The sequence below is a fragment of the Brienomyrus brachyistius genome, unplaced genomic scaffold (assembly GCF_023856365.1).
Source record: "Brienomyrus brachyistius isolate T26 unplaced genomic scaffold, BBRACH_0.4 scaffold53, whole genome shotgun sequence".
In the NCBI taxonomy this organism is placed as follows: Eukaryota; Metazoa; Chordata; class Actinopteri; order Osteoglossiformes; family Mormyridae; genus Brienomyrus; species Brienomyrus brachyistius.
In genome coordinates this window covers 393544-417163 of record NW_026042328.1, presented here as the reverse complement: position 1 = coordinate 417163, position 23620 = coordinate 393544, and the positions used below count along the sequence as shown (strand labels likewise).

Genomic DNA, 23620 nt, shown 5'->3' with positions numbered 1-23620 from the left:
GTAGAGACGAAATATAAAAAACAAATAATGTACATTAACTGTCTAAAAATGCATTAATAACCTCATGTATCCAGTGAAGAATATGAATATAGTCATTTAAAGCCATTTTATTTCTCCTTCCATATTTATCTCTCTTTAATGCACTGATACATCATACAGGTGACACAGAAAATCTCAGACCTGCTACAGTAACAAAGAAAGACACGATTATACAGAAAATGGGATTTAAGTAGAACCTGATGTTATTGAAGAATTTCAGGCAGAGGGAAGCACAGGACGTCCACACGAGCTGGTATCTGCACAGAGGGAACCTTGGTCAAGACAGCATCACAGTCATGAATGTGACCAGATGGGAGTGAGTCCTTCACTGGGTTTTGTGAATAATACATATAAAAGTATCTTAAACACCACAGAGAAAGAAACATAGTCACTCAGTAAACAAATGTGTGTATTTCACAAGAGGATTAACTGAAAATAACAAAGAGGTGATAATGGCTAACAAGTTTGATTGAAAAATAAGTGTAATATTTGCCATACAACGTAAAATGTCTCTGCCAAAGGCTCACTGACTATCCACTGTTGTAGATGCTTTAAATTTGTACAGGACGGCCATTCCCCGGCCAGTCACCACTGCTGAGATGGAAGCTCGCCCTCCAGGAAGGGCAACAATTCAGTGTGTTTCCTTTACCTTCTGTTAATTCTTACCAATGACACTAGATCACAGTGCAGTAATACGTGTTAAAATCACCATCCTTACACACGTTTCTTTGCATTCCAAAGGATCACTGTTTGTGCTCGCTTTGCATTCCTGATAATATGCTTAATTTCTGTACATTATAACTATTTACTTTAACATACAAGACAGTTCACCACGATTTAAATAATTTATAACACTGTACAGACACCTTAAACAAAACCACTGTTAATCTAAAAAGGAAACATCATCCCCCACTTTCTACATTTCATAAATACTTACATACCTCTTATTTGATATGGTTAAATGCATTGAACCAATAAACAAGAAAATAATTTACTACAATAATATTCAATTTTAACATTTAGGTCATTTTACATGAATGACCTTCTTATTAAAGGTGTTAATCAGTTTTGCATTTATGATTAATGATTTAATTTGTGGGGAAGTATGAGATTGTCGTCAAATATTAGCATTTATGTAACTAGGTAATTAGGTTATTAAAAAATAATAGAGGAATGTATATTCATGGCGCTGGATGCTGCTTGGGACAGTGGTTGGAAGATGGGTGGGTATATTGATATGGCATTGTGAGATAGCAGTAAGCTAACACAGGCCTCCCTCGTATTCATCCTCCTCTGCTGCAGCTGGTGCTCCAGCACCCCCTTGAGGTACAGTTGGGGATTTCTTCTTTTTCCCACCCCCTGGAACCTTCAAGGCGACTGCCAACTTAGCATACTGTAAAACAGACAGAAAGGTATCAAAAGGCAGCATAAAGGTGCACTGTGAGAGGATCTTCCAGGCACCTGGAGTGGCACAGTCCCAGGCGTCAGCAATTCTATGTTTATTTCCATTTCATAACAACTTTGTGGGCAGATATGGTGATGGTGAGAAATGTGTAGCCAAGACGATGGGCCTCGTGCATGAACCACATTCGTGTGTAAGTTGTTCTTATGAGTGACATAGAAGAACTTGCCGCATTGACCAATATTCTCGTATTTTGAATATTCTCTTGGGTATCAAAAAAATTTACGAGTGGTCCTGACCTGTCATGGGAGTCTGTTGTTATCCAAACCGAAGTTTCTCACTAATGTATTATTCATTTCACTACCCTGAAATTCAACCCCTTGACATTCGCTCATTTTGCATCTGCAGTTTTCGTTGTTTGCCAGTTTCCAGTTCCATGGTTTTGGAGCTTGCAGATGATGCCAAAAACAGACATCCCAAGTTTCCGGAGTCTCCGACAAATGATGTGCGATATCCAAGAATTCTGTTATTCCGCTATTCAGCGCCAGTAAAATTGGGTGGCAGGTGTTACTGCTGCAGCCTTGCCCCAAGTTTTACCACCACTCTGTAGCACCAATTCTACTCACTTCACAGGGAAAAGTGAAATAAAATCCTTTCTTCTACTCGAGAGGTATTCCTCTGAGCCAACTAAGTGTAACAATGGTTCCTCATTTTAATTTGCATTTATTACCTTAAACCCATTTAGCTTTGTTCATAGTTTTGTTCCCCAGTCATCTAGTGGTATGATTTGGAACATATGACATCGATTTTAATTGGATCTTGGTAGATTCAGGCTCAGATCTGCTGTGGATCCATAATCCGAATTTGATCCAGATTTGGACCAATGTGCAAGCAGATTTGTAAACGGATCCATTTTGTGGATCTGGACTGAAGGTATTGCTACCTCTGAAACATACATGGAGATGTACCTGTGGTACATCTTTGTGGCTGGGGAATCTCACAGTAACTCACGCTTCTCTCACAGTAACTACTAAACTTTTCAGTGCCATTAATTTTGCACTTAAATGATGAGTCCAACACCTAGTATAGTACTCTGTGGTTACAGTAGTAAATCTGTACACAAGTTAGATAGTATCTATATTATATAACAATATATGAACATCTGAAATGGCAAGAGCTACTGAAACCCTGCACTAATTAAAGCCCCTTGATTTCACTGATGACTTAAAAAGTACAGACTCTCTTTCATGGATCTCCGAAATACGGACTTAAATATCTGAACTCGGAGCCCAGCCCCACCCCCTCTGCTCTGATTTGCTGATGCGTGTGCTTTTCGTTTCAGCGTCAGCCAGTTCAGCTCGGAGGTTTTCTTCCTCCCTGCTTGGGAGTTCTGGATTCCTCTCCTCCATAATCAGCGGGCTTGCCTTCTTTCTATCTGTCTTTCTTTGTCCTGCCTTTTCCCTGATTTTGTATTGTGAACTACATCATTAAGAGAGAAACACACACCTATCAAGCATTTTTGGGCGACTCATTGTGAATGGCATTATATGGATTGGATTGGATTGCACTGGACTAAATTGAAAACTGTTGTTCCATGACACCCGACACAGACCGTCAGCATGGGGCTCGCTCACGCTGGCCAAACTCACATCGTTGTCCATGTATTTCAGCAGAGGGGAGCTGCAAACGCGGCTAACAGCATCCTCGTCCTGCTCGTCGTATCCCTGCAACAGCTGCTCCATAGCTACGCAGTCCTCACTCCCACTGAACCCTGGGATACTGGAGGAAGCCATTCATTACAGCCGCCTCCACGCTGCGTCAGTATGCACAAGAGGGCTTCTATGCAACTGCCAGCAGGGGGCAGCACGAATACGAGCAGCACACCTGTAACTCTCCCGGACGCATTTGTCAGCTGCAACGAAGTCGCTCCTGTGCAGATGCACCAGGACCTGGGCGATGGTTTTCTACAGGGAACAGGAACAAAAGTGTCACCCAAAGCACTCAAACAAACTTATTCAGCAGGAATAATCACAGTGTATCAAAGTAACAGAGCACACACTCTGACAATGCTGACAGAATAACTGCAGAACCAACAGTAAAGTACATGAGTATCAGAAGTACGTATTTTACTCTGAATGCAGATTATCTTTAGGTATCTTTAAACTGGACTATTGTTTTTATTTTTTCAGAAACATGCTTTTATTGTTTGCTGCTTACTTTGAAGCAGGTCGGATAATTTTCTATTTCTTTATACATGTTTTTTTCCTTCTGAATGGAGGCTGCAGCTTCATCAAGCCTGGAAAAAAAAACCAGATGAATAGCAGCTTGCTTCAGTAGCTGGACACTAATCAAAGGCTTTGCTAATGTTCAGACACTCCTGCCCAGGTTTTACCTGCGTAGCCTCACAAGAAGCCTGGAGGATTTTCCCAAGAGCTCAGCGGCCTGTCGGAGACGGTCCTCGTTCTGGAAGTAGGGATATGCTTTCATAAATGATATTAATAATGGTCATCATCAGTTTGACGACCATTTCATTTTATTCATTTCATTTTATTTCTATAGCTCATTTTCACAAAATTACATTGTCTCAAAGCACTTTACATTATCCCTGCACAAAACCCCCAATGAGAAAGCCAGAGGCAAGGAAAAACTCCCTGGAAGGAAGAAACCTTGGGAGGAATCGGACTCAAAGGGGGAGCCCATCCTCCAGGATCCGGTAATAACCATGGTAGCTTACCTCAAACACCGATGCTGCTTTCTTGTAAAGATCGATGGCTTTTTCTACATTGACGGGTTCTATGAGCCTGTGGGCCAGACAGAAAGCGGTTAAAATGAGCCTTACGGAGCTCGGGCGGGCCGGGGGAGCGGGGCCTTACGGAGCTCGGGCGGGCCGGGGGAGCGGGGCCTTACGGAGCTCGGGCGGGCCGGGGGAGCGGGGCCTTACGGAGCTCGGGCGGGCCGGGGGAGCGGGGCCTTACGGAGCTCGGGCGGGCCGGGGGAGCGGGGCCTTACGGAGCTCGGGCGGGCCGGGGGAGCGGGGCCTTACGGAGCTCGGGCGGGCCGGGGGAGCGGGGCCTTACGGAGCTCGGGCGGGCCGGGGGAGCGGGGCCTTACGGAGCTCGGGCGGGCCGGGGGAGCGGGGCCTTACGGAGCTCGGGCGGGCCGGGGGAGCGGGGCCTTACGGAGCTCGGGCGGGCCGGGGGAGCGGGGCCTTACGGAGCTCGGGCGGGCCGGGGGAGCGGGGCCTTACGGAGCTCGGGCGGGCCGGGGGAGCGGGGCCTTACGGAGCTCGGGCGGGCCGGGGGAGCGGGGCCTTACGGAGCTCGGGCGGGCCGGGGGAGCGGGGCCTTACGGAGCTCGGGCGGGCCGGGGGAGCGGGGCCTTACGGACCTCGGGCGGGCCGGGGGAGTGGGGCCTTACGGACCTCGGGCGGGCCGGGGGAGCGGGGCCTTACGGACCTCGGGCGGGCCGGGGGAGCGGAGCCTTACGGAGCTCGGACTCACTTTCCTGCTCTGTCCAGTGCCATGGCAGCTGTGTCTGGGGTGCCGTTCTCCACATACATCATGCTGGCTTTCTCGATATACTGGATGGCCTCAGGCATGCGCTTCATATCCTGCCAAAAGTTTGTGGTCACTGTAATGAAGCCACACACTCCAGCCTCTGGGAGGCTTCAGCAGCAGGGCAGGCAGCTGATGCTATATTCCAGTTATACACAGCACTCAACAAACCAGCGCAGGTGTTACTGCCGGGTTAGGCAGTGCCATGCTATTAAAGCCATCTTACTTACTTTCATCATCATCCCCGCTTGTTCAAGAGCCCTGAAAAAGAAACTTCTCTTACTAAAAAACAAAACTAACTTGTGCATATTCATTTTAATCAGGATAAGGGATAAGACACTTACTTTGCTGCGTGGAAAAGACTGTCAAAAAAGTCAAGGACTCAAACTAAATATAACGTTATTTTTGTATTTAAAATGTTCAGTTAATAGAAGACAAAATATCTACTTTTGTGGTGCAAATACAGCTTTATATTGTACTGATTTATCAGTTTGTTTTGATTATGAATTTCACTTGTTAATGATACAAATATCTCGGCTCCCCCCAAATGAAATGAAGAATCAAGATGCAAATGCAGTTTTTTGTTGTTGTTTTTTTTAACCAAGTCATGAATTTAAATTCCTAGCACAGAAGAGCCTTTGTGATTTTAGCCCCCACCCCCAGCAGCACGAATGCGACCCGCTGGGGGCCATCCAGGATACGCCTTATTCTCCGTGTGGTACTCGGCCTCCTTGACATAAGCATCCTTCGCCTGCTCAAACTGCTTGGCATTTTTGAAGGCCACAGCTGAGGACAGACAATCACATAATTTACATTCCTTCACTCCAGAAGAGCTTTAATCCAGGTAATTTGAACAGATGAGGAATTCACATCTCTATTAAAAATGAAACAAAGCTACTGCAAATACAGATATAAATACACATGTCAGGACGAGACAAAAAAGATAGGAGACAGCCAATTCCCCTAATGGCTGCTGGAGGAGGATCTGTCTTACAAATGGCCAGCCATGAGTGTATTACGCCTGAAGTGAGACTGTACCGCCCGGGTGTCTTACCTGCCTTTGCGTACTCCGATGCTGCGCTGTCATAGTCCGGCTTCCACTTTGTTAAGCTGGTCTTTAAACTGCATACACGTCGGACATATTACAGCACATCGCGTAGGGCTCATATTTCAATGCCATTCGTGTTCTCAAAACAATGCAGTGAAATGCAGCATCCCTATGCATCTTTCACAGCTTGTCAAGAAACATGTCACATGAGCAACAACAACACTGCCGATCACACTAATGATAATAGCAGGAGTCTGTTATCACATACCAGGTTATGCAGGGACAACTTTAACAATCCGGCGGTAACATTCGCTTGGATGCAGCTAGGATGCTCAACATTAAACGCTTGACAGCTTATAACACTGTGTTGCGTAACCATAAACACAGAGCGACTATGCCAGGACAACAGTCAGTATTAATGTCCAATAATCGGCAACACGCTAGCTGCGCATCTGACTAATGATGCTGCTCAAAAAGATGGTGCTGCAACGTATAGGGGAAAGTATAAGGGGAAAAGAAGAAAAAAACTGACCATTTTTCAGCCTTGGCAATGTGCTCGTGGGCTTCGTTTATCTTCTGGGCTGCCATAACACCGTGATGGCTTTTAAATGCTTTGCAGCAGGTAAATTCTCTGCGATCACGGGCTCCAAATAACGTCAACAGAGTGGCAGGTGACGATGCTGCAAGTTAACGGAGCGAGGCGTCTGTGCGGCTTACGGCGGCCGAGGAAGGGACTAAAGGACCTGTGTCTGTCTCGCGTTATGATATATTTACAGGTGCACAGCAATATCCATTTTAGAAATGTAGACTATTAAATATAAACTGCATAATTTACTAAGTTGACCTGTTTAGATCACGTGTTTTCTGTAATTCTCATTATAAGTATAATTTTCCTTTGCAGACAATAGATTATTATTTTTAACTTACAATGCATACTCCGATTTATTAAATCGTCAGGTGCACTTACAAATTATCCGGTGTGCTTCATATAATGTAAAATATATTATATAGTCTGCTTCTTATTTTTCTTTTAAAATATTCAATGATTGCTTTAAATATATACCTTCAAGAAATTACCACCAGGTTCACGGTATTTAATTAAAATCTATTTTAATCCGTTGATGTTTTTGCTGTTTTGTGCACGTCTTAGGTGTGGTGAGCAAATTGGTCATATTACGGTTTGTCACACCCAGCTGTGGAATGGCATATGTCCGTGATCTGGTATTCTCTCCAGGTTTAATGGCTTAGGGTTGTTTGGGTAAATAAATACAATATAACACAGCTAAATATGTATCGTAGGTGAACAAATGCAATACACATCTGCTATTGCTGAAGCGTTGTTGTTTTTTTCCTGAATTTTCTACATGTCGGCCCCGTTAAAATGGGATCGGTGCGGTTTGTTTTAGGAGGGGCCGTTCTGGCGGATTCGTCAGGGTATAAAACACAAAAGAAACCTCACGTGAAAATATGCCCCAAAATATACTTAGAAAAGTTATGTCTTCTCGGTCGCGCTTATCTACTTTTATCAACACGCATGATCTCTGGCGAAGCGCAGAAGCTGCCGTTTACGAAATAGCGCCGGAAAAAAGCGAGGAAACGGAGCGAAGTTTGGCCGAAAGGCGCGACGGAAGCGGAAGTGGCGCGCGGAGCCCAGGCGCAGCTGCCGAGCGCAGGACGAGGGCGCAGGAACTTTGGGGAAGTGGCCGCGACACCCAGAGACGAAGTTTATCCGCCAGCCTCTCGGTCGCTGAATGCTCCGTCCCAAAGGCGTAGCGGGGACACCGAGGCGGAGCTGGTAATGGATCCGAGATACGACATCCAGCGGAGGGGCGCCGGGGGCTCCGGCGCAGGATCCCCGGCTCTGACCGGGGCTCAGGCTCAGGCTCGGCGCAGGAAGATGCCGCCGCGGCCGGCCGACTACAAGCTGCAGGTGATCATCATCGGCTCCCGCGGCGTGGGCAAGACCAGCCTGATGGAGCGCTTCACCGACGACACTTTCTGCGAAGCCTGCAAGTCCACCGTCGGTAAGCCGGCGGGCGGTCCGTCATCTTACCGGGGGGTTAGTGCCACGCTTTAAGGGTAAATGTCAAGTTTCTGTGTAGTCAGATTAGCGACACGGTAAACTTCATACAGATATAAGGACGATGCTTCGCAGGGAAACGACTGACAATAACTTGGAGTTTAGAGTTCAAATCATTGCAATTTAAAATGTGTTTATTTTGTGTGTGCGTGATTTTTTTTCTAAGACCTTCCTAGAACAGTCTATATGACATTTGAATACACAGAATACAGCGCCATTCAAAAGGCAGGACACACCTACTGAAAATCATTTGGTTTTCAAAAAGAGGAGGGTCCTAAGCTCACCTGCAGGTTTTGTTGCCTTACCTTCTGAATGAGCATAGAGGTGGAGTGCTGTGGCAGAGGAACGGACCTCCACAGTAAGCCGACCTAAACCCTGTAGAGCTGGTCTGGGAGCAGCTGGATCAAAGAGTAAGAGCAAGGCAGCCAACCTGATGGAGAAGCATTCCAGGTGGAGTCTGCTGAAAGAATGTCTGCAAAGCTGTTGTCAGAGCAAAAGGGGACTGTTTTGAAGAGTCTAAATTGTGAGAAAATGGTCATTGAAAATGGTTGGTCATTGAAGTATTTTACTACAAGGTCTTTTGCTATGAGGTGAAAAACAGCTAAAATGAAGACAAATGCATTAAAAGTTGGTGTGTCCAGACTTTTGACTGGTACGGTGTATCATTGAATATGTATCTTATAGTTGTGTACTTAATTCTGTTCACCATATGGGGACAGTAGGATTGTTGAGCACTGCTGGGATCTGACTCCCCTTGGCACTAGGCTGAAGTCAGGGCCCTGTTTGTGTTGGTGTTTTTCAAGCACAAGATGATCACATGGTAACAGGAGAAGCCAACATGGCTCCTGTATTAATGGCAGGAGTCCAGAGGACACCCACAAGACCCCCTCCCACCTAGAATGTCAGGAGGCACCATTTGGGAAATACAGGAAAGGGCGGCGCTGTTAACCTCTCTGTCAGATTAAGTCTTCAGCTGTCGTCCTTGACCTGACTCATTAACAGCTGGATGGAAAGACTGTGTGTGTCTCTCTGCTTCTCTCTTTATCTGTGTGTCTCTCTGCTTCTGCGTGTGTCTCTCTGCTTCTGCGTGTGACACTGTGTGTGTTTCTTTGCTTCTATATTTGCTTTTCTGCTTCTGTATTTCTGTCTCTGCCTCTCTACTTGTGTCTGTGTGTCTCGGTGTTTCTGTCTGTGTGTCTCTGCTTCTATATTTGTCTCTCGGCTTCTGTGTTTCTATCTCTATGTATCTCTACTTTTGAGGTTTCTGACTTTCTGCTTCTGCGTTTGTGTGTCTGTTTCTGACTGTGTCTGTTTCTGTCTCTGTTTCTGACTGTCTCTGCTTCTGTGTTTCTATCTCTATGTATCTCTACTTTTGAGGTTTCTGACTTTCTGCTTCTGCGTTTGTGTGTCTGTTTCTAACTGTGTCTGGTTCTGTCTCTGTGTTTCTGACTGTCTCTGCTTCTGTGTTTGTCTGTGTGTCTCTCTGCTTCTGTGTTTCTGTCTGTGTCTATTTCTGTGTCTGTGTTTCTTTCTGTTTCCCTGCTTCTGTGTTTCTGTCTTTGTGTCTCTGTGTTTCTCTCTATGTGTGTGTCACTATCTTTGTGTTTCTCTGTGTGTGTGTTTCTCTGCTTCTTGTTTGTTTATCGGCAATCAGAAAGGGACACAGGAAAGTGTGAGGAGTCCTGGGAGGGAATCTTCTGGCTGACATTCGGTTAAAAACTGGGTCCATGCGGCCGAAGTCCTGCATGAAGACGAGAACCATAGCCAGTCAGAGCAGGTGTGATGGCCTGTTTGGTGCCCTAGTCCTGCATGAAGACGAGAACCATAGCCAGTCAGAGCAGGTGTGACGGCCTGTTTGGTGCCCTAGTCCTGCATGAAGACGAGAATCATAGCCAGTCAGAGCGGGTGTGACGGCCTGTTTGGTGCTGTAGTCCTGCGTGAAGATGGGAACCATAGCCATATCAGAGCGGGTGTGATGGCCTGTTTGGTGCTGTAGTCCTGCGTGAAGATGGGAACCATAGCCAGTCAGAGCGGGCGTGACGCCCTCTTTGGTGCTGTAGTCCTGCCTAAAGACCAGAACCATAGCCAGTCAGAGCGGGTGTGACGGCCTGTTTGGTGCCCTAGTCCTGCCTGAAGACGGGAACCATAGTCAGTCAGAGCGGGTGTGACGCCCTCTTTGGTGCTGTAGTCCTGCCTAAAGACCAGAACCATAGCCAGTCAGAGCGGGTGTGACGGCCTGTTTGATGCCCTAGTCCTGCGTGAAGACGGGAACCATAGCCAGTCAGAGCGGGTGTGACGGCCTGTTTGGTGCTGTAGTCCTGCCTAAAGACCAGAACCATAGCCAGTCAGAGCGGGTGTGACGGCCTGTTTGATGCCCTAGTCCTGCGTGAAGACGGGAACCATAGCCAGTCAGAGCGGGTGTGACGGCCTGTTTGGTGCTGTAGTCCTGCCTAAAGACCAGAACCATAGCCAGTCAGAGCGGGTGTGACGGCCTGTTTGGTGCCCTAGTCCTGCCTGAAGACGGGAACCATAGCCAGTCAGAGCGGGTATGACGGCCTGTTTGGTGCTGTAGTCCTGCCTAAAGACCAGAACCATAGCCAGTCAGAGCGGGTGTGACGGCCTGTTTGATGCCCTAGTCCTGCGTGAAGACGGGAACCATAGCCAGTCAGAGCGGGTGTGACGGCCTGTTTGGTGCTCTAGTCCTGCCTGAAGACGGGAACCATAGTCAGTCAGAGCGGGTGTGACGGCCTATTTGGTGCCGTAGTCCTGCCTGAAGACGAGAACCATAGCCAGTCAGAGCGGGTGTGACGGCCTGTTTGATGCCCTAGTCCTGCGTGAAGACGAGAACCATAGCCAGTCAGAGCGGGTGTGACGGCCTGTTTGGTGCTCTAGTCCTGCGGGAAGACGAGAACCATAGCCAGTCAGAGCGGGTGTGACGGCCTGTTTGATGCCCTAGTCCTGCGTGAAGACAAGAACCATAGCCAGTCAGAGCGGGTGTGACGGCCTGTTTGGTGCTCTAGTCCTGCCTGAAGACGAGAACCATAGTCAGTCAGAACGGGCTCCATATTAGCCGTACCCCAATACAGCCCCTGTGTGCAGACTGTTGGGACGCCGTCTCTCTTTTTAGGTGGCGCTGGTATACCGGGCCGTTCCCGCTGTTGTTGTGTTTTGGGCCTCCGTGGGTTTGGCTGGGACACACCAGAGACACACCCACTGTAACCCCCAGGCTTTGTGATTAAGCACCTAGAGGCCGGGCTGCCATTCAGCTGCATTAAGGCTGTTCACACGCCACTGCTCATCTTTGGCAGATTAAACACTCTGTTTTGGTGTCCATTGTGTATGTTTTGCATCACTGCTTAGTAGCTGATATGGAGGTGTGCGTGTCAGCTTGCATTCCGAATGGAGCTCGATGTGCTTCGGGGTGAATCTGTGCGTCCCTGCCTTGCTCCTACCCACAGACAGACAGTCTCGGTCTGTCATTAAGGTTAACTACTGTTGGAGTTATATTACCCAGGCCTTCTTCGTTTTGTCGTCTCCTTGAGCAGTACGTTGCCATTGTATCAGCACCTTGCTCTCCTTAATATGGATGAATTAAAATGATCTCAGCCTTCCTGTCATGATGGATGTCCTCCCCAGATAATGGGCTGGGGTGGGCTGAGCATGTTTTAAGTTGTCTTCACAATATCTTCTCCCACTGCTCAACTGTCCCCTACAGGAGTGGACTTTAAAATCAAGACAGTGGAGCTTAGAGGGAAGAAGATCAGGTTGCAGATCTGGTAAGTCAGGCCCCCTTAGCAGCGGCTGTCCTACTCTTCATGTCCGCCTGGAGGTGAGCTCCGCCTCCCTGCTCAACGTGGGAGGTGTGGCATGTAGCTGCGATGCCACACCTATCCTAATGGTGGTGAAACCTCCACATCATGTCATCTAAGACCCATCCCAGGATGGGGTGTCGCCTCACACAGAGACTGCAGTTTTACATGTCATCCAGTAGTGGGCTGTGTGGAGCCTACAGAGCCAATGGTGAATGTATCTTTCCAAAAGGGCTTCAGATGAAGGTTGTTTCAGGTATTCGGTATCTGTGATCTGTGAAACCCCAAACTGGTTATTTAGCAGAGGTTCCAGTGCTGTCCTGCTGTATGCCCACAACAGTAATTCATCCAAAGCAATGTACATTTTCCAGAAAGCAGCGTCCGCCTGTCTTCATTCGTATGGAATGATTAGACAGTGCTACATGAATGGGGAGAAAAAGGATTTTCTTTAACTTCTCTGAAGCTCCTCCTTTATTTGGTGGTGATTTTTACAGAATGATAATGGACAATGTATCATCTGTTTATAAGAGGGTGTTGTGAAGCTTTGTCTTAGACCTGAGTGCTCCTCAGGGATAGCTGTAGGTACTTAGCAGGCTTGACGTACACGCTGGGCTTTCAGCGAAGGGGAAGTCTGAATGGGAGGAGGTCTCACCTCAGGGAAGTGCCTCATTCACAGAGCATGTGTTAGCCATGCACCTTCTGTCACTAACCGCACCCTAGAGTGGCTGCTCTTACCACATAACATGTCTGCGTGTGTGTGCGTGTGTGTGTGTGTGTGTGTGTGTGTGTGTGCGTGCGTGTGTGTCACTTTCATTCATCCCCAGCACCGGCCCCCACTCCTCTGCTAACCCTAGTTGCCGTGAGACGTCTCTCTCCACCCTGCATAACCTGTTTAAGCTGCAAGGTAAAAGTGAAAACGTGGAGAAGCGTGTTTGCACTGGGCTGGCCGGACCGCCTCTAATTCAGCATGACCCCCCCCCCCCCACGCCCATGACCCCCTCTACCCTCTCCTGACCCTTGGCTTTGTGTTTACAGAGAATACTGCTGCTGCCAAGGATGTGAACTTTGACCCCCTGCTCTGAGACCCTCTTTACTGTATTAGCAGAGCTGAAATATTGACAGTATCTACATTTTTATCTAGCCAAGTATTCAAAAAATACTAGTGTCACTAGTGTCTTAATCCTATTAATACTGGGGAGATAATTTGTGCAGAGGAGTTCTTTCCGGGGGTGTTCTACAAAGCAGGATTGCTTCATTGGCCAGATATTTTAAACCAAGTGTAAGGATTGTCCAATAGGAATGTCACCTACCTCTCATCCTATTGGATTGTTATCACATTATGCTGAAGTTATTCAGCTAACTGGGAAATCCTGCTTTGTGGAGCATCCCCCAGGATGTGTTCCTGTTCCTGCTGCTCCTGGCAGACATCTGCAGTGTGTCTCAAGTGTGTGTGTGTGTCTGTGTGTGTGTCCGCCCACTTCCGCAGGGACACGGCCGGCCAGGAGAGGTTCAACAGCATCACCTCGGCTTACTACCGGGGGGCAAAGGGTATCGTGCTGGTGTATGACATCACCAAACAGGAGACCTTCGATGACCTGCCCAAGTGGATGAAGATGATTGATAAGGTAATGGAGGGGATCTTCTGGGCCATGGCTCTTGTGGGACGACACACACGCCCTTACCTCGGTCCTTCCTCGCAGTATGCCTCTGAGGATGCTGAGCTCCTGCTGGTGGGGAACAAACTGGACTGCGAAACCGACCGCACGATCTCTCGCCAGCAGGGGGAGAGGGTGAGCCATAGAGGGGCGGGCCTGCCCGAACCCCTCCGCCGTCCGTGAAGGTTTGGGTGGTTGACATTTATTCATGTAGGTCACGCTTTTATCCAGAGGGATGTACAATAGAGAGAGCAGAAGGGGGCGAGGGCCTTGCTTAGGTGACATTCCTCAGCCAATCACGGGACATTCCTCAGCCAATCACGGGATTCGAACCGGCGGCTTTTCACTCACTGCCTTCTGACCACCTGACTCGCACACTGGATCTAAAAACATGAAGAATCTTTTGTGAATTGGTATCTCTAAATCCAGTGATGGACTGGAATCAAATCTGCAGCACCCCTGGCATAGGCTGTAGGCCCCTCCGCAGCCCCGTGATGGATGGATGGATCTAATTGCCGCTCCTTCAGGGTTTTATTTCCATTCCTCCAGGCCTTGGTAGGTATTTGCTCAGGCATGCCAAAGTGCCTGTCTGTGGCTCGTGTGGGCGGAGCTTTCAGAGCCGCCATTGTGCTGGCAGAGCGGCGGGATGCCGCATGGGAGTCTCTGTTCCCTCAGCCACCTGCTGCTGCTCTGTTGCTCAGCCGGGAATCGCTGCTCACTTTGCCCTTCGATCAGTGAAGGAGAGCGCTCACTTTGACCAGGAAGCAATTTACTTTACAAATACAAGTTCATAAACAGTTGGCCACTACTGCCACTGGTGCAGTGAGCACATATCCATCCATCCATCTCCCATAAGCGGTAGAGAGTCACCTGGGCACACTGGAGGCAAGAGTCTGCTGCCTGAGCCACTGTGCCAATCAAGAAAAAGAACCATTGATGATTTCCAAAGAAACATCACACTTTACCATCTGAAATTGCATTAGGGTAGACTGAAGCTAATTAAGGTAATGCAGCGGGGTCATTTCGGTGTGCTTTAGTACATAAACAGAAACCAATACTAATTATAGCATTTGAAAAAACACTGGTAAAATTGTGGTAAGGATAACAGGTTTGCTCCTTCTCCCCTGGGCGCTGTTGGCATGTAAGACAGTCAGGGGGAGTCCGTGATCTGTCTCTGGGCCAGAAGACCCAGCTCAGACACTTTGCTTCTCTCCAGTTCGCTTCCAGGATCTCCGGGATGCGCTTCTGTGAGGCCAGCGCCAAGGACAACTTCAATGTCGATGAGATCTTTTTGAAGCTGGTCAATGACATTCTCAACAAGGTAGACTGGTTTTTCCTGGACATTTATGCAGCTTAACTGGCCTTCGTCCTGTTAATTTTACCTATTGTTTCAATTTTCATCTATGTGAATGAATTTCCAAAACCCTCAGTTGGGAAGGATGGGTGGATGTAGCATTGTAAGTAATGCTGTGTGTACTGTGTGCGGACCTATCAAGATTGGCCGCTGCATGGGGGGGTCGCATTGGGATTGGATGTTGTCTGCTACTTGCCTGTGCAGTGCCGTGAGAGGCCTGTCTGTCGGGATTGGCTGCCATGTGAGGGAGTCCTGTTGGGATTGGCTGTCGCGTGGGGGGGGGTCCTGTCGGGATTGGCTGCCGCGTGGGGGGGGGGTCCTGTCAGGATTGGCTGCCACATCCCACCGCGTGGGGTCCCGATGATGATGATGATGATGATGATGATAATGATGATGATGGCATCAGCCGCCGTGTGGGGTCCCGATGATGATGATGATGGTGTCAGCCGCCGTCGGGGGGGGGGGGGGTCCTGTCAGGATTGGCTGCTACGGGGGGGAGGGTGTCGCTAGTCAGGATTGGCTGCCACATGCCGCCGCGTAGGGTCCCGATGATGATGATGATGATGGCGTCGGCTGCCGCGTGGGGTCCCGATGATGATGGCGTCGGCCGCGGTGTGGGGTCCTGATGATGATGATGATGATGATGGCGTCGGCTGCCGTGGGGGGGGGGGGGGGGGGTCCTGTCAGGATTGGCTGCTACGGGGGGGGGGGTGTCGCTAGTCAGGATTGGCTGCTACGGGGGGGGGGGTGTCGCTAGTCAGGATTGGCTGCTACGGGGGGGGGGGTGTCGCTAGTCAGGATTGGCTGCTACGGGGGGGGGGGTGTCGCTAGTCAGGATTGGCTGCTACGGGGGGGGGGGTGTCGCTAGTCAGGATTGGCTGCCACATGCCGCCGCCTGGGGTCCCGATGATGATGGCGTCGGCCGCGGTGTGGGGTCCTGATGATGATGATGATGATGATGGCGTCGGCTGCCGTGGGGGGGGGGGGGGGGGGGTCCTGTCAGGATTGGCTGCTACGGGGGGGGGGGGTGTCGCTAGTCAGGATTGGCTGCTACGGGGGGGGGGGTGTCGCTAGTCAGGATTGGCTGCTACGGGGGGGGGGGTGTCGCTAGTCAGGATTGGCTGCCACATGCCGCCGCCTGGGGTCCCGATGATGATGGTGTCGGCCGCCGCGTGGGGTCCCGATGACGACGACGATGATGATGATGATGATGATGATGATGGCGTCGGCCACGTCGTGTTACTTGCCCTGTGCGTTGCCCTCAGTGGCCTATCTGTCGCCCTGTCGCAGCTGCCACTAGAGGACCCCCACAGTGAGCTGTCCAGCAGCATCCTCTCCCTGCAGCCGGAGCCCGAGGTGCCACCGGAGCTGCCCCCGCCACGCCTACGTTGCTGCTGAAGCTCCACCTTGGATAGCCTCACCCACCATCACCCATCCAACCAACTACCACCACCCCAGTGAACCACTCTTACCAATTAGGGTGCAGCAGTGGAGCCAAGTCCCCCTCAATACCCCTCCCCCCCCCCCCACACCTCACAGTCTAAGACACGCAGGAAGGCTCCCTGACGCACACCCCCCAGCAGGGCTACCTCACATGCAGGACAACTTAATCAAACTGGGTGCCTCTAGTTAAGACCTGGAACAAGATGGACTGGGAGGTTCCCTCCTCCAGTTAGAGGCAAAGCTACCCTGAGGCCACTCCCACTTCCATCCAATCTATTGGAGCGTCTTCCACTCTCCACTTGCAGCCCCACTGCCCTGGATCACATGACAGGAAAAGGGCATCTGGAACAACTTGCCATAAACTTTTCACTTCTTCATGGATGGGAATGTCTACGCAATTATATTCTGCTTCTGGTGGGTCTGAGATTTTGTTTAGAAAGGGATTATGCATAAACGAGGTAAGGAATTGCTGAGCGTAAGTCCTGCTCTTTCAGGAAGGGAATCGTACTGCCTGCTTCTCTGTGATTCACTGATCAATCAGATCCCCATACAACTGGCGTCTGTGGAAAGGAAGGGCCCTCGTCGGCATCTTCAGGGCAGGCTTATGGTCGAGGGGTCGCTGACATGTATGGAACAGAGTGGCTTTCGGAACTTCTCACTGACTGAGCCAGCTGGCGTGACGGTTTGTTTGAAATTGGTCTTTTTTTGTTTTGTTTTACATGGTTTGCACTACAATCATTTCTGAGTAGTTTTACATGCAATGGAAAGGTTCTCCCTGAAGGAGATTTGGCATGGTGAATGCAGAGTTTCTCAGCACTGGTAATGCTCACCGGTCGAGGTGCCAAGGCTTAAAGGGCGGCAGTGGGAGGGGCACGGCAAGGCGCCACTCCTTGCGATCCCTCCACATCCGTCATCACAGGTTCCTTCCAGACTGGTTTTCTGAGATGGACACACCTGCACTCTTGAACTTCCTGAAGTGGGACTGGAGAGAGGTGTGGATAGGCATGCAGTGAGTGAGGCCCTCTGCTGGTTGCGGGAGGCAGGGCTGTGCCTTGTCACAAGTGCGTCTCAGACAAGGACTCCATTCAAAGTTTGAGGTGTTGCATGCTCCTGTGCTACCAGCACACCTGACTGCATGTCAGCGAGCAGGTGGGGGGGGGCGCCGAAAAAGCCTAGCCAGCACAGCTGCCCCACTGAGTTTGAGGTCAGCGGCAGATGGGTGTGATGTAACTATCTGCTCAGAGACAGAGCCCCACCCACCCTCATACAGTATGGTGCCACTAAGGGGTCCAGCTCATTTCCCAGAAAACACGAACAATGATTATTTACATCTAGTGCACAACTACTAACACAATGTTGGTGCAACTTTCATGCTTGACTAAAGGGTAGTGCAGTGTATTGATTGGTTGTCGCTTGATGGAAGGCCACCATGGTAAAGCAAAGATCTCGTGGTATGGGCACTTTTCCTATCGAGTACGTGTGTTTGTGCAGGCAGTATCACAGGACTACAGGTCTGGCCATACACTGGCCTGAACGCAGTATCACAGGACTACAGATCTGGCCGTACACTGGCCTGAGCACAGTATCACAGGACTATAGGTCTGGCCGTACACTGGCCTGAACGCAGTATCACAGGACTACAGGTCTGGCCGTACACTGGCCTGAGCGCAGTATCACAGGACTACAGGTCTGGCCGTACACTGGCCTGAGCGCAGTATCGCAGGACTACAGGTCTGCCCGCACACTGACCTGAGCGCAGTATCGCAGGACTACAGGTCTGGCTGCACACTGGCCTGAGCGCAGTATCAATTGGTTCCACGCAGGCAGAAACTCCAGCGTTTTACAGCATTGTGCCTATACTCAAGACCTTGGTACAGACTGTCCAGTTGCCAGTGCATCTATCACTAATGAAGGTTACCATCCTTCACAGTATTGTACATGTAAGCCTTTTTTCTCATTTTTGAAATATTAACCATATTCATGAAAATGCATTGAACAGTTGTGCTATAAACGGCAATTTGTTCAATGTGTGTGTTACTAAACAAGTTTTATGTATTTTAGTATGCTGGCATGTTTTACGTTGTGTGATATAACTTGTGGCATTCTTAAACTAATGCAGTGCAAATAAATATTTTATATTTATTACCAAGCCAATGCGTTACGACGTGTTAACTCCTAGACTTTTACCGATGACATAACTTGGCCACTGGGTGTCGCTATTGCGTCGTTTAGAACATGAACCCATCGTGTCTGTTCTCCTAAAGCAAACCGCAGGAACGCCTGGCCCAGCACTGGGCTATCGGATGTGCGCGGGGTGCGAGGTTTCAGTGTGCTCCACGACTCATATTTGTTTTTAACAAATGTACCATCCTGATAATAATTGACATCATCTGTAGTTTCCCTTTCAGTACAGTTGCCTGAAGTCACTTACTTCATGTTATAATACTTTTTATTATAAATAAAAATGTGGCTCAGTGGGCTAAGCCTGTGTGCCTGTAATCAGAAGCCTCAGCACGTCGACGGGTCTTTGAGCAAGACCCTTAACCCCCCCTCCCTGGGCACCCCAAGACCCTTAACCCCCCCTCCCTGGGTGCCCCAAGACCCTTAACTCCCCCTCCCTGGGCGCCCCAAGGCCCTTAACCCCCAGCTCCCTGGGCGCCGCTATGGGTGTCTGCCCTTCACGGACGGCTTACTCTACAAAGAGCAAGTTGAGGGAGGCGTAAAAGACAATTTCCCCACGGGGATAAATAAAGTGATTATTGTTATTATTTACACATGAAATTAATACCTAATTTATAGGAATCTTTAAACTGTGGGTTTAGTGTCCCCTTTAAAACAAGACCTGAGGATGCTGATATTTATATTGCGCTGGTAAGGTTTTTTTTTGTTGATAAAATATTATTATTAATTCATTAAATCCAGGTCCTGCATATGCCAAGAGTCCCTTGCCACGAAGACCGTCGTCCCTTAATTAATATAATTAGACACTAAGTAAATGAGTTGGTCCTTATGTTTTCAAAATATGGTTAACTCCTGACGGGGATAATGGTTTGTAAAGCTGGCATCCCCTCAGCGCGACATCTTTGGAAAGGCTCCTCCTGTCAAAAGGTAAGGTAATGAAGTGTCTGGATCCTCTCGTCGAATCCAAAATGCAGCACGTCGGCGGCTCCGGGTTCGAAAGGGCGGTCGAGCGCCGCTGTCGCGCATGCGCGCATGAGTAGCCGCGGCCGTCGAAGTCCGGAACCGCAGCGCTTGCAGATTTTACATGTCAAATGGGAGCGGAGAGGGGCGGTGCGGACGGGATCTGGTGGGGAAATGAGACGGGGGCGCTCCGGGCGGCGCGCACGGCCGGCTTATAACAGAATAAGGTTACGTGCGATCGGGATCGAGCTTTCTGCTACGGCTCGGATTTGCGTCTTATTTATAAATTATTTTCAATGGTGCGTTTTCACCAAGGGGAACAAAGGACGGGACTGGAGTAAAAAGCTAGATTTATAATGAACAGCCGGGTGACATAAAGAACCGGGGTGCGAGCAGGCAGACCGCAGTGAAGGTGCACCACTCCGAAGTGATGAGAAGGACAGCCGGAAAGCAGCAGTGTGCCGCCGACGCCATTCGTCAGGGTTGTTCGCCTGGGTTAAGGATCGAGCGTTTCTTCCATCAGCCACCCCTCCCTGGTGCCCGTGGATAATGGAGAGTACGGATGGCGAAGCCAGGCAGCAGAACCACCAGTTGGAAAAAAGGCGTTTGAACAGAGCGCCCTCCCCGGCGAGACCTTTCCTGAAGGATGTCCACTGCCGAGCGTCCAAAGCGCCGGCGATCACGCCGAAATCCCCGAAGCTTCCTTACAAACAGCAGACGCCCTCCGCGGGTCTCCCGCACGCCCAGAATCGCCTTTCCCGACGCAACGTCTCCGGTGCAAAAGAGAAGCCGGCTCCGGCAAAAAGTCTCAGCAAGTCTACGGTGACCAAAAAGGCGGCGAAGACCGCGCAGCGTGGGCCGGCGGAGCCGAAAACCACCAACAAACAAGCGGAGCCCGGGCCCCTCTTTGCCAAGAGTAAAAAAGGGAAAATCGCCCTGGCTCATGGCTCCTTTGGTTTGGGCTCCCCGGTCCGGGTACCGACGGGATCCGCTCTCGGTAGGGTCAGTCACACGGACAGCAGTTCCGATCTGTCGGACTGCCTCTCCGAGCCGCTGTCTGACGAGCAGAAACAAGCCCAGGCGGCGAGCAGCGATGCCGAGTCCGGCTCCGGCTCTAGCGACCGCGAACAGCTGCGGGTCGCGTCTCCATTCGAGATGTCCGAAAGTGGTCATGCCCCGCTGCTAGTCAAAGAGCTTTACGCGGCGAAGGAGCGGCCGTGCCGGGGTTTGTTTGCAGAAGGACAGACCGGCTCCGACGAGCTGGCGGAGCGGTGCAAAGCTGGCTTTAGAACGGGGGGCATCGGGGATGCACCTGGAGAGAGGAAGGCGCAGAATGACCAGGAGCTGTTACGGGAAATCGAGGATCTCCGTTCGGAAAATGACTATCTGAAGGTAATGGGCATGGCCTCATACGCACATGGCGTATATAACAACCGGTCACGGCGTGTATATGTATGATCTGCGGTGTATTTGAAGCTCGGGGTTTAATGAGTCTCCGTGAACTGGGCGCTGTCGGCACGCCGTGAAAGCCTCTTTCCTAAAATTCAGCCACCTTTCCCACCAGTATGGTTGTTTTTCTTGTGCGTCAGACCTCCCGGCAGCCTGTCACTGCCGCAGAAGCGGCTTTTTATGCGACGCTGAGGGTTGAAATAGCTCCTTTCTCCGTGGTGGTGCGCCAGCGTGCTCATCCTTCCTTTATTTGCCGTATATTTTCTGGGTCACTGGAGGATGACTGTAAGCACTGTTACCACACAGGTGCCACCCCGGAGAAACGCAAAGCCGTTCGTGGACGTGACACAACGTTTTTCATCATCTTTATTTGACTAATACACTTTAAAAAGCAGCGTGTAATTTAGGAAGGGGGTGTGATCATGAAGTCATTTATATTTAAAATGTAAGTAGATATTGTTTCTGTGCCTTTAATATAATGCCACGTCCACGTGGATCGCCTGCAGATTCAGTTTTGCCTGTGGTCCGCTGTTAGGTGCGTGCGGACCCTGCCGTCCCGTACCAACCCCGCTGCACCCCCGCAGCCGCCGTCGGTGACCGGCCGGTGCGCAACGGAGACAGCAGCAGACGCTCATTTAGCTACAATATGGGCAACCATAGAATCGGACGCACTGTCCCGTGAAGATTATGCTGCTAATCTGTCTCCATCCCTATGCTCTTTCCTTCTCAAAATACTAACGTATGTGTCAGCAGTGTCCCGTCTTAGGGTGAGATGGACGCCATTTACACAAATTTGAACTTCGTCTAATTGTATTTGTAATTGTCATTGGTGTGACCAGGAGGGTGAAAATAGCGGTAATAGCAAATACAGCAAGTTAATGGTGAAAGTCCTCTGATGACGCTCACATTACCATTTCAAAGGGCATTCTTAACTTTCTTCCAGCTGTCTTGTCTCCCCTAATGCCATGGCAGCTTAGTTAATAGGCTTTTGTCAGTTTTTATTACAATAGCAGAGTCCCTAAGGACCAGAGAGGAGGCAGCTTGCCCACATCCCTTGAGGCGTGGCAGAGGGGGGTACCCTCCCGGCCCAGCTGCCAGCTGGACCCCTGGTCTCTGCGGGCCTTTGGGATGGTCCCAGCGAGCCTATTACAGACATGGTAGCGTGGTCTCCGTTTAATTTGCCTGTTGTTGCAGACACATTAGTTTGACGGTGCATCTGCTCGGTCCCAGAATAGCCCAATGTGTCAGTCACCTTCTAATTAAAAAACTGCAAATCAGTCATTTTGCAGTTATATATTAAGTGTCTACCTAGATGCAATACACCACCAGTGCTCTTCATATATGCTGCCGTTTCTTCTTGTTAACAGCTGTGAGTTTTAAAAAGGCTTTTTTATTATAGGAATACTAACTGAAATTCACCAGTTACCCATTGCACGTGTGATTGAAGCCGCTTGTCCGTTCTGCTCAGCACGTGGCACTAAAGCAAATACTTGGCCATTTGGCGCGGTGTGGGCGGCACTGAGCTCCAGGAGCACACGCAGCCTTGGCCTGTCGGCGCGGCGATAAGGGCCCATAGCATGCGCTAAGGCCCCATAGTATGCGTGGCCCTGGCCAGGTCGGAGCGGCGCTAAGCCCCCATACTATGCGTGGCCCTGACCGCCCGGAGCGGCGCTAAGCCCCCATAGTATGCGTGGCCCTGACCGCCCGGAGCGGCGCTAAGCCCCCATAGTATGCGTGGCCCTGGCCGGTCGGCGTGGCGCTAAGGCCTCATAGTATGCCTGGCCGGTCGTCGCGGCGCTAATCCCCCATAGTATGCGTGGCCCTGGCCGGTCGGCGCGGCGCTAAGTCCCCATAGTATGCGTGGCCCTGGTCGGCCAGTCGGCGCGGCGCTAAGCCCCCATAGTATGCGTGGCCCTGGCCGGTCGGCATGGCGCTAAGTCCCCATAGTATGCGTGGCCCTGGCCGGCCGGCATGGCGCTAAGTCCCCATAGTATGCGTGGCCCTGGTCGGCCAGTCGGCGCGGCGCTAAGCCCCCATAGTATGCGTGGCCCTGGCCGGTCGGCGCGGCGCTAAGCCCCCATAGTATGCGTGGCCCTGGTCGGCCAGTCGGCGCGGCGCTAAGCCCCCATAGTATGCGTGGCCCTGGCCGGTCGGCGCGGCGCTAAGCCCCCATAGTATGCGTGGCCCTGGCCGGTCGGCGCGGCGCTAAGCCCCCATAGTATGCGTGGCCCTGGCCGGTCGGCGCGGCGCTAAGTCCCCATAGTATGCGTGGCCCTGGCCGGTCGGCGCGGCGCTAAGGCCTCATAGTATGCGTGGCCCTGGTCGGCCAGTCGGCGCGGCGCTAAGCCCCCATAGTATGCGTGGCCCTGGCCGGTCGGCGCGGCGCTAAGTCCCCATAGTATGCGTGGCCCTGGTCGGCCAGTCGGCGCGGCGCTAAGCCCCCATAGTATGCGTGGCCCTGGCCGGTCGGCGCGGCGCTAAGCCCCCATAGTATGCGTGGCCCTGGTCGGCCAGTCGGCGCGGCGCTAAGCCCCCATAGTATGCGTGGCCCTGGTCGGCCAGTCGGCGCGGCGCTAAGCCCCCATAGTATGCGTGGCCCTGGTCGGCCAGTCGGCGCGGCGCTAAGTCCCCATAGTATGCGTGGCC

General features: G+C 50.7%; 3 protein-coding genes across 10 annotated transcripts in view; 2 read left to right on the top strand and 1 right to left on the bottom strand.

The window, feature by feature from the left end:
• Nucleotides 1-87: 87 nt before the first annotated feature.
• napgb (N-ethylmaleimide-sensitive factor attachment protein, gamma b) lies at nucleotides 88-6989 on the bottom strand. The gene is made up of 12 exons (XM_049000789.1): nucleotides 6576-6989; nucleotides 6050-6117; nucleotides 5697-5781; nucleotides 5340-5357; nucleotides 5226-5256; nucleotides 4942-5051; nucleotides 4176-4242; nucleotides 3834-3904; nucleotides 3659-3737; nucleotides 3326-3405; nucleotides 3091-3220; nucleotides 88-1432 (listed from the first exon to the last, which is right to left on the bottom strand). Exons 1-12 carry the CDS (start codon nucleotides 6629-6631, stop codon nucleotides 1301-1303), a joined length of 927 nt encoding a protein of 308 aa, XP_048856746.1. The 5' UTR covers nucleotides 6632-6989; the 3' UTR covers nucleotides 88-1300.
• Nucleotides 6990-7692: 703 nt separating this feature from the next.
• On the top strand, nucleotides 7693-18533 carry rab12 (RAB12, member RAS oncogene family). Of its 2 annotated transcripts, XR_007387077.1 has the most exons (7): nucleotides 7693-8067; nucleotides 11839-11899; nucleotides 13419-13557; nucleotides 13633-13722; nucleotides 14804-14908; nucleotides 16232-17983; nucleotides 18028-18533. XR_007387077.1 is itself a non-coding variant. In XM_049000792.1 (6 exons), the coding sequence occupies exons 1-6, from the start codon at nucleotides 7842-7844 to the stop codon at nucleotides 16337-16339; spliced, it is 729 nt and encodes a 242-aa protein (XP_048856749.1). In that variant the 5' UTR covers nucleotides 7693-7841; the 3' UTR covers nucleotides 16340-18533. The 2 variants fall into 2 exon arrangements, 1 of the variants encoding a protein (XP_048856749.1); XM_049000792.1 differs by having other exon boundaries at nucleotides 16232-18533.
• A 793-nt stretch (nucleotides 18534-19326) lies between these two features.
• The window catches only part of LOC125723968 (microtubule cross-linking factor 1), a 48156-nt gene continuing 43862 nt past the window's right edge, over nucleotides 19327-23620 (top strand). For 4 of the 7 annotated variants that reach the window (XM_049000778.1, XM_049000777.1, XM_049000774.1 and 1 more), the window contains exon 1: nucleotides 19327-20917. In XM_049000778.1, the coding sequence (XP_048856735.1) occupies nucleotides 20075-20917 (843 nt within the window). In that variant the 5' untranslated portion in view covers nucleotides 19327-20074. The remainder of the gene's footprint in view (nucleotides 20918-23620) is intronic. The other 3 variants (XM_049000775.1, XM_049000772.1, XM_049000771.1) reach the window with 2 other exon arrangements.